The following is an 8714-nucleotide window of genomic DNA, read 5'->3' on the forward strand; positions in this document are numbered from 1 at the left end:
TCACCTGTGGCTTGAACTACCACTACTTTCTACATTGTCTATTATGTTTGGCAAAGGTAACATACAAATAAACAATGCTGATACTTTATTCTCCAAGACTGCAGCCTCAAATTAATTTCTCTACTAAGCAATACTTGTACAATGCCTTGATGGACAATGCCTTTTTATCAGTGAAGTAGTAGAGTTGATGCTGCTCAAAGATTGGACAAATATGCACATGATGCATTGAGAGTTTTGATAAGTAATTTTTATATGTATCAGCTTCAATGTAGGTGCTAGTTATATCATCATTAAAATATACAAAATAAAGAACTATAAATTTGCATACAATAATAATGATAAGATAGTAGTGTTATTCTTACTTATTAATCCAATTGATCAAATAAAGTTTATAATTATAAGCATGTTTGTAATTTATAAACACAAGATTAATTTTTATTGCATATCAACCATTAGATGATAGAATAAAAAAGAATATACTAGGAAGGGTTTAAGAATGTTTATAAATTATAAACATATTTATAAATTATAAATACAAGATTAATCTAAATGAATAACAACCGTTAGAAGGTAGAATATCCTAAAATATTGAAGCATATTTTAGGTATATTCACTACTAACAGGTTTGCAGCAAACCAAGATGGTAAAATATTCTAGAATATCCAAGCATATTTTATCTATATTCACTATCATTAAACAAACCAAAAATTGATCAGATGCAATGCATCACCAGATATAAACTATGTAATTTTTTTATAATATTACATACTATTTTGTCATTTTTAAGTAGATGCTTCTTTCACCACGGCACGGCACCACATATGGCAGACTAGTATTTAACTCCACTTGGGCCCAGTGTTTGTGTGTGCCTATGGCGGAAGAGCGTGTGGCGATTGTAATCGGCGTGACCGGCATCAATGGGAACAGCATCTGCCGCAAGCTCCTGGAGCAGGGATCCTGGCAAGTCTACGGCACGGGGCGCCGCGATCGCCCCGACTGGCTGCCCAGCAAGGTGAGCTACGTGCAGCTGGATCTGCTGGATGGGGTGGATGTGCAGACCAAGCTGTCGCCGCTCAAGAACCGCATCACGACTCTCTTCTGGGCGGCCTGGATCCCCATGCAAACGGAGGAGGAGAACTGCGATGCGAATGGGACGATCTTCCGCAACACCCTCGACGCTCTGCTTCCAGGCGCGCTCCGCCATGTCTGCCTGACCACGGGGGCGAAGCACTACGTGGGGCCGTTCGATCAGTGGCAGGATGTGATGCCCGCGGAGGTTCCGTTCCGGGAAGACTCTCCCAGGCTTCCGGTCCCCAACTTCTACTACGTCCAGGAGGATCTCCTGTTCGACAGGGTGAAGCAGCACCCGCATCTCACGTATTCGATCCACCGCCCCGGCGCCATCTTCGGATTCGCGCCCAGGAACTATATGAACTGTATCCTGGCGCTGGCCGTCTACGCCGCGATCTGCAAGCGCGACAAGCTGCCATTCCGATTCTTCGGGAGCAAGGCGACATGGGAGGGCCTGATAGATGCATCCGATGCGGATCTGATTGCCGAGCAGGAGATCTGGGCTGCCACGCATCCGGCTGCCAAGAACCAGGCGCTCAATACCACCAACGGGGATGTGTTCAAATGGAAGCGCCTCTGGGCTGTGATCGCGGACGAGATGGGGGTGGATCCTGTCCCGTTCGACGGCGAGAGCTTCAACCTGGAGAGTCTGATGAAGGGGAGAGATGGGGCCTGGGATGCGCTTGTGCACGAGCATAAGCTGCTGCCGACAAAGTTTCAAGATGTTGGGCAGTTTTGGTTCCTGGATGCAATGTTCGCGGCTCCGGTGGAGAACTTGTGCAACATGAACAAGAGCAAGGAGCTCGGGTTTCTGGGATTTCGAAACAGCGAGAAGTCTCTGCAGCACTGGATCCAGGTGCTCAAGGCGGAAAAGATCGTGCCCTAGTTCGCTGGTCGCAGGCGAATAAGCGGTCTGCTAACTTTGGGAAAGATTCGGAGACTCCTCCTGCGACCAAATAAGCGAATAAGCGGTAAAGCGAATAAGCGAATAAGCGGTTTGCTCTTCCCCAAGAACGCATGTACAGAATCGAGTCCAGTCCAGTCTTTGTGTGTTGGTCTTTCTTTAAAGTATAGTAATGCTTGCGGCGTGATTATTATCACTTGAGATCGATAACATGGACCTGTATACATTATTTTCTAATTGAAGTGTTTGTGTTGCTTCATGGTATTGCCTCTTGTTGTTACGTTGATGATGAGGAGCTGTTAATAGTTTTTGTGGACTGAAAAGACTTTCCTTTGGGACTTCACACTTGCCTAACATGTCTATTATGGTATAGCCCATCCTAACGTCAGCCTCCACCTGGATCAGCTCAGCTGATCAACAACCTTTGAGTAGACTACACACCACTTGAAATTAAATAAATCAAAGAGTTCTTTGCATCATAGGCCGAGATCATGCTAACCACGTCCTTTATGAGAATTAGATAGATAGTTTTTGTAAACGTCCCCTATTCTAAGTTTTTTTTTTGTGGACACATTCACATAAAGAAAATGTATATATATTAGATTATATAAAAAGAACATTTTTATAAGATAGATATAATTCTTCAAAGGTGTTCTAAGCCGTTAGATTGCCTCCAGCTGCAGGACGGCTGGGATTTTCTGGGTCCTTAAAATTATTGGAAAATAAAAACCTTTTTTCTCTCAGGAACCCTAAACCCACCGTGAATATGTGGTTTAGGGTTCTAGGGCAGCATGAGGCGCTGCATTGGCGCCCTCCGTCGGGCGTCTGGGATGACGATGCTCGTCCCGGACAGCAATCCTCGCGCAGGGTCACAGGCAAATGCGGCAATGTCCGTGGAATGGCTGCAAGAAATGAAAGAGGAGAGCGCCAGGAGGGTGCGGGAGCAAGCAGCGCGGATCCAAGCGCTGGAAGAAGGTGAGAGGCTGCTGAGAGCGCATTCCAGATCGCTGCTGGGCAGCTACAAGGGCCGGGTGACGCCGATCGCCGCCGCATTCGCCATCGGCAAGACGAGGAATCCGGCGGAGGCGAGGGCGCTCTTCGATTGGGCGGGCAAGCAACCGGGATTCATCCACAATGGCGAGACGTGCGCGGCGCTACTGCGCGTCTTCCACAAGGCCCGCCTCGCCGGCGATGCCTTCGCACTCTTCACGAGAGACCTCTGGCGCTACTGTGCTCGCAGCGCCATTGCTTACAAGACCATGGTGGAAGGCTACTGCTACGTCGGGGATATGGATCCGGCAACGAGGATTCTAGCACAGATGGAGAAAATGGGATTCCACATTGATGTCGGCCTCCACAACGCGATTATCAGGGGATTGATCAGGGCCAAGAGAGTCGACGACGCACTGGATCACTTTGCAAAGATGGAAAAGAACCGTGACACGGATCTTGAGTCTTACTCCATCGTCGTCTCGGCGCTGTGTGATGAGAAACGAGTGGACAAGGCGGTGGATCTCCTCTACAGCATGAACGAGGAAAGCTTCTTGCCGGATGTTGGGATCTACAACAGGATCATCGAGGCGATGTCTGAGCTCCAACTCCACGGCGCTTACTTGCTGTTCGAGCAGATGATCGAGGCTGGTGTTCTTCCAAACTCTGCGACTTTCAGCTTCCTTGTTCGTGGCTGCTTCAAGCGGGGATTTCTCGACGAGGGCAGCGAGTTGCTGCGGCAGATGGTGGAGTCCGGCTGCGTCCCGGAGCTCGCAACCTTCAACGCCGTGATCGAGGGGCTGTGCAAAGTTCGTCGCGTGGAAAACGCGCGATGGGTGATGAACGAGATGGCTTCGCAGGGATGCTCTCCGGACGCTGCAACGCACAGGTTCTTGCTCGAGGCGCTGTGCAAGATGGACAAACTGGACGAAGCTCACCGCCACGTCCAGAGGATGATCGCTACCGGGTGCTTGCCGGACACGGTCACGTACTCGTTCCTCATCAAGAAGCTCTGCAAGGAAGGGAGGCCGATGGAAGCTCACAGGTTTTTCAAGGAGATGATTGGGATCGGTCGCGAGCCGGACAGCTCCATCTACAACTTGCTCCTGGCGAGCCACTGCGCCGCGAGCAAAGCCACCGCATGCTACGAGCTCTTCACCCAGATGAAGGAGAGGGGAGTTCTTCCGGAGCCCAGGAACTGCCTCAATCTCGTCCGGCTGCTCCACAAGTTCCACAGATTTGCTGAGGCCAGAGAGGTCGGGAACGCAATCCCGGAGGTTCCTTTGCTACTCCTCCGATGATCAGTGCTTTCTCGGATCTTCTCGGATGAACTAGTGATCGATTTCTCTGATCGAGCGAGCGCGAGCTTAGAAGAAGAGCAAGAAGATAAAATCTGGGAATATACCTCGTTTTTGAAATTGGAGATGGCGCAGTTAGAGTTAGGGTTAGGGCTTTAGAACAGAGGGCGAGGGCCTGGGAGAATGCAAGCGGCATGCGCTTGGAGCGGGGCATGGATCGTCCGCCATGATTCTGCGAGAAGCGTGGAATTTTCGCTAGTGTGAGCTCAAGATCCAGCGCAAGAAATGGCGGATGACGACGAGGAGGCCGTGCGCAAGGAGAAATTGAGGGCGCAGGAGGCCATGGGAGGATTTGAATTGAAGGCATTTGAGGCTCTGGAGCGGGATTTTCAAGAGGTAGAGCTTTGATTTTTCTTTTTCTGTGTGAAATCTCTGGTTTTGTTTTACTAAGAGAGCCGCCAGCTCGTATTGTGTAGGTTCTGCAAGAGTTACAAGCGGATAAATCTCTCGATCGCTTTCGAATTGAGTATGAGAAGCTGCACAGGGCTCTCAAGAAATCTCATGGTATGCCTTCTTTGCTAGTAAAGTTTGTGTTTTATTTTTCACTTTCTTTTCTTCCAGAGAGCGAGAAAAGACTCATAAAGAAATGCCGAGAGCTCAACACGGAGATTTTGGCAAATGCTTCCAAAGTCCAGAATGCTCTGAAGCTCAACGAGGAGGATCAAAACACTATACTTGCTTTGAAGAAAGAGATAGACAAAGCATGGAAAATGGTGGATGCTTCTCAAGAGAAGGAGGCCAAGGCGAAAGACAATATCCTGTAAGCGATACTATTTTCTTTCGCAGTCATTTTACTCGCTTGCTTTTTCTTTCGACCCGCTTTGATTGCAGACAGCTAAAGACCGAAATTGCGAACCTGAGTCAGATAATTGAGCAAGGATGTGGTCTGAGCATGGGACAGGAGCAAGAGGTAAGTGAATCATGAATTCTTTGTTTTGTTATTATGGCTGTTTCTATACTTGCAGCTAAACGAGTTGTTGAAACAAAAAGAAGACCTGACTTTGGAAAGGGACCTGCAATTGGATCAAATAGTTCAGCTTCGCAAGGAAGTGACCGATCTTAGCGAGAAACAGAAGGTAGCGGAGGAGCAGAAGATTTCTATGGAGCAGGACGTTGCTAGTCTTCGAGAGCAAATCGCTGCGAAGAAATCAGAAAGTGAAAGGTAGATGCAACTCGTTTGCGTGGCTGATTACTCAAGTAGATGTAACTTGTTCTAGGGAGCAAAAGAAGAAGGAGAGAATGGAAAAAGACATCAAGGACTTGAAGATGTCTTTGGAAGCAAAGCAGAATGACATCCGAGTTAAACAAGCAACGCTTACAGAAAATGAAGAGCAGGTTGCCCGGCTAGAGCTAGCGCTTCGAGAACAAAGACAAGCAACCGAGAAAGCTCAGAAGGAGCTCGATATTGTGACTCAGAAGGTCACTCTCGAAGCGATGTCCTTCACTTTGCTTACAGCAGATAAACCTGAAGAGTGGCTTTTACTGCTAACATCAGGTTACAAAGCTTCACGGGGACCTGGAAGAGCAGATACACGGGAACACTCAGCTCCTCGCCGAGAATAGTCAAAAGCAAGTGGAAATGAAGCTTAAAGACGAGGAAATTCAGGTTCTCAAATCTGAGATAGCGCGCGTAAACAAGGTCTGTGAGCTTGCAAGTTGACTCGTTCGATACCAAGTGTGCTAATCAATCAATTGCAGATACGGGAGGCTACAGTGAACAAGCTGAAGGGTGCAGAGAAAGCGAAGGAGGACGTGGAAAAGCAGCGGGACTCTGTCAAAAGCGACGTCGTGAATCTAGAAAGGGAACTAGAAGCGCAACGTAAACTGACAGAGCAAGAACGTAAGCGTCAAGAAGATCTGCTGCGGGAGCGGGATGTGTTGAACAAGTTGAAAACACAGGTACATTTCATTTATGCCAGTGGTTGCTTTGCTGATTGCTTCCAACACCTCAGGCAGAGACTGCTATCGAGAAGCAAAGCGATCTGGTGAAGATCAACGAGGTCGCTGTACATAACCTGGAGATTGAAATACAGACATACCGACAGTCATCTGCGAAACAAGAGAAAGTGATACAGCAGCTCGAGAAAGAACGACAAAAGTACGGTGCTGAGGCCACTCAGGCTGGCGTCAAGTACATGCAGGTTCTTCTGTTTCATGGCTGCTTGATTGCCATACGTATTTACTTTGAGATTGCAGGCATTGGATGAAGTTAAATCCCGAGAGGTTACTATCATGGAGCTCCAGAAAAAAATTCTAGAAGCAGAAAACAAATACAAAATTCAGCAGAACCTCTACGAGTCTGTGCGGAGCGAAAGGAACCTCTACAGCAAAAACCTGGTCGAGGCTCAAGACCAGATTGACGAATTGAGACGAAGGATCAAAATAATGAACCACCAGATCGAACAGTTGAAAGAGGAAATAAATGCCAAGGATCAAGCGCTAATCAAAGAACACGCAGACCATGCTAAGGTATGTTTTCCTGTTTCTTTTTCGTGGTATGACTATACGCTGTTTAACAGATTGAGAAAGAAAGAGAAGCGTTGAAGCAAGATCTTAGCAAAATTCACCAAGAAATCAGGGAGGCGGAGTCAGTCATTGGATCGCATCTGTCTACCATTGAAAATCTCAATCACATCATCAGCGAAGCGGACGACGAACGCTCTCGGCAAAAGAAGGAACTTGATGTCATTAAAAGCGAGAGAGATATCCTAGGAACTCAGGTGAGGTTGTGGTTGCCTTTCTGTCTGTCTGACTTTGCGCGTTTCTTTTTCCGCTGAAACAGCTCATGAGAAGAAACGAGGAGCTTGCATTGCTCTATGAAAAAATCAAAATTCAGCAGTCCACGTTAACGAAAGGACAAGTCCAGTATCGTTGTCGGCTGAACGAACTCCGACTTTTGAAGATCAAGATAACAGATTTGAAGCGTGAGCAGAGTATATTGAAAGGCTCCGTCAACAACATTCAAGTTTTGAAGCGAGAAGTTCACAATCTCAGCCGAGAGCTTCTTCAGGAGCGCACAAAGGTTCGCTAATAAAACCACTGGATCAATTTCTAACCGCACTTTTTTTTTTCTGTGTGTGTGTGTGTGTGTGTGTGTGTGTGTGCCAGGTAAAAGCACTGTCGGAGGAGCTAGAGAATCCTCTCAATGTGCATCGGTGGAGGCAACTCGAAGGAACTGATCCCAGCGCTTATGAAATGATATTGAAGATCCAAACTTTGCAGAAGCGGTTGATCTTAAAGACCGAGCAGGCAAGTGAAGCACTTCGTCTATTTGTTTTCTTGTTTCCATTTGTTCTTCTTTCGGCCGTCTGACATGTCCGAGTTCTCTTCCAGGTCGTTGAGAAGGATCTGCTTATTCAAGAGAAGGAGAAGCTGTATGTGGAGCTTCGAAACATCTTGGCAAGACAACCGGGACCAGAGATGGTAGAACAATTGGCGGTCTACTCGAAAAGTCTCAAGGAGAAGACGAGGCAAATGAAAGCAATGGCATCCGAGCTGCAAATGTATCAGGTTGGTTTTTTCTCTTCGCGTTCTGTTCTCTCTCCTTGTGATTGAGCAACTCTTCATCTCTGAATCATCATAGGGGCAAGTTTATGGATACAAGGCCGAGATTGAGCAGCTCAAAGGCGAGATTGACTCGGTGAAGAAGAAGTTTTTCGAGCACAAGAAGAAGGAGCAATTGGAGAGGGAGCGGAGAAAAGATTTGGACTCGCAAGGGTCGAATTTCTCGTCGGGGAACAATCCGCTCAACAAAGGCTTCCTGGGTGGAGGCTACAATCTACAATCTACGTGATTCTATCAATCACTCGGCAATGTATATACCATAGCTTGGAAAATTTAAATAAAGGCATATATATAAGTGAGAGGACTTGGCAATTTGGAGGGACTAGGTTCCTAAGCTATGATCCGTAGCGCGCTTTGGAGATAAATTGGTGCACCAACGTGGGGAGTCATGCCAAGCATCTAGGGTGATGTCGTCCGTAGATGCATATATGGAGGTTGGGTTCAAGTCCCAACCCTCCAGTGTTTGGGTTTAAGTCCCAAATCACTAGGGCGTGGTGATAGTTTGGAATATGAGGACATTCATATTTCGGTGATCATGAACTCTCAGTAGGGAGATTGGCTTGGGCACACTACCAAGCAGGGGATGCTCCGGAGTCGTGATGCATGGTTAGATTGCTTAGAGTGAAAGCTCAGCATATATAACTTAAAAACACTTTGGTGCAAAGGGCACCAAAGACGTGGTGAATGAGATGGGGACACCCAATCTCAGTTGCTATGGATCCTTGGCCAAAAGGGCTGACTTGGGCGCACCGCCAAGTGTGGGGGATGCCCCTAAGGTCATAGTCAACAATTTAAAAGGGTCTAGAAGACTTTAGTGGTAGACCTGT

The 8714-nt window shown here is 47.3% G+C and overlaps 3 protein-coding genes across 3 annotated transcripts; all 3 read left to right on the forward strand.

The window, feature by feature from the left end:
- Positions 1-844: 844 nt before the first annotated feature.
- LOC9629018 (3-oxo-Delta(4,5)-steroid 5-beta-reductase) lies at positions 845-2239 on the forward strand. The gene has a single exon (XM_002989782.2). It carries the CDS (start codon positions 872-874, stop codon positions 1955-1957), a length of 1086 nt encoding a protein of 361 aa, XP_002989828.1. The 5' UTR covers positions 845-871; the 3' UTR covers positions 1958-2239.
- A 514-nt stretch (positions 2240-2753) lies between these two features.
- LOC9629019 (pentatricopeptide repeat-containing protein At5g39710) lies at positions 2754-4383 on the forward strand. The gene has a single exon (XM_002989783.2). It carries the CDS (start codon positions 2767-2769, stop codon positions 4264-4266), a length of 1500 nt encoding a protein of 499 aa, XP_002989829.2. The 5' UTR covers positions 2754-2766; the 3' UTR covers positions 4267-4383.
- A 45-nt stretch (positions 4384-4428) lies between these two features.
- Positions 4429-8188, forward strand: LOC112342207 (cilia- and flagella-associated protein 58-like). The gene is made up of 15 exons (XM_024663654.1): positions 4429-4659; positions 4740-4827; positions 4885-5083; positions 5155-5233; positions 5289-5485; positions 5541-5742; positions 5819-5962; positions 6022-6222; positions 6276-6464; positions 6520-6792; positions 6843-7043; positions 7106-7345; positions 7432-7572; positions 7657-7833; positions 7907-8188. The coding sequence occupies exons 1-15, from the start codon at positions 4549-4551 to the stop codon at positions 8114-8116; spliced, it is 2652 nt and encodes an 883-aa protein (XP_024519422.1). The 5' UTR covers positions 4429-4548; the 3' UTR covers positions 8117-8188.
- The last annotated feature ends 526 nt before the right edge of the window (positions 8189-8714 follow it).

The sequence above is a fragment of the Selaginella moellendorffii genome, unplaced genomic scaffold (genome assembly GCF_000143415.4).
Source record: "Selaginella moellendorffii unplaced genomic scaffold, v1.0 SELMOscaffold_101, whole genome shotgun sequence".
NCBI lineage: Eukaryota > Viridiplantae > Streptophyta > Lycopodiopsida > Selaginellales > Selaginellaceae > Selaginella > Selaginella moellendorffii.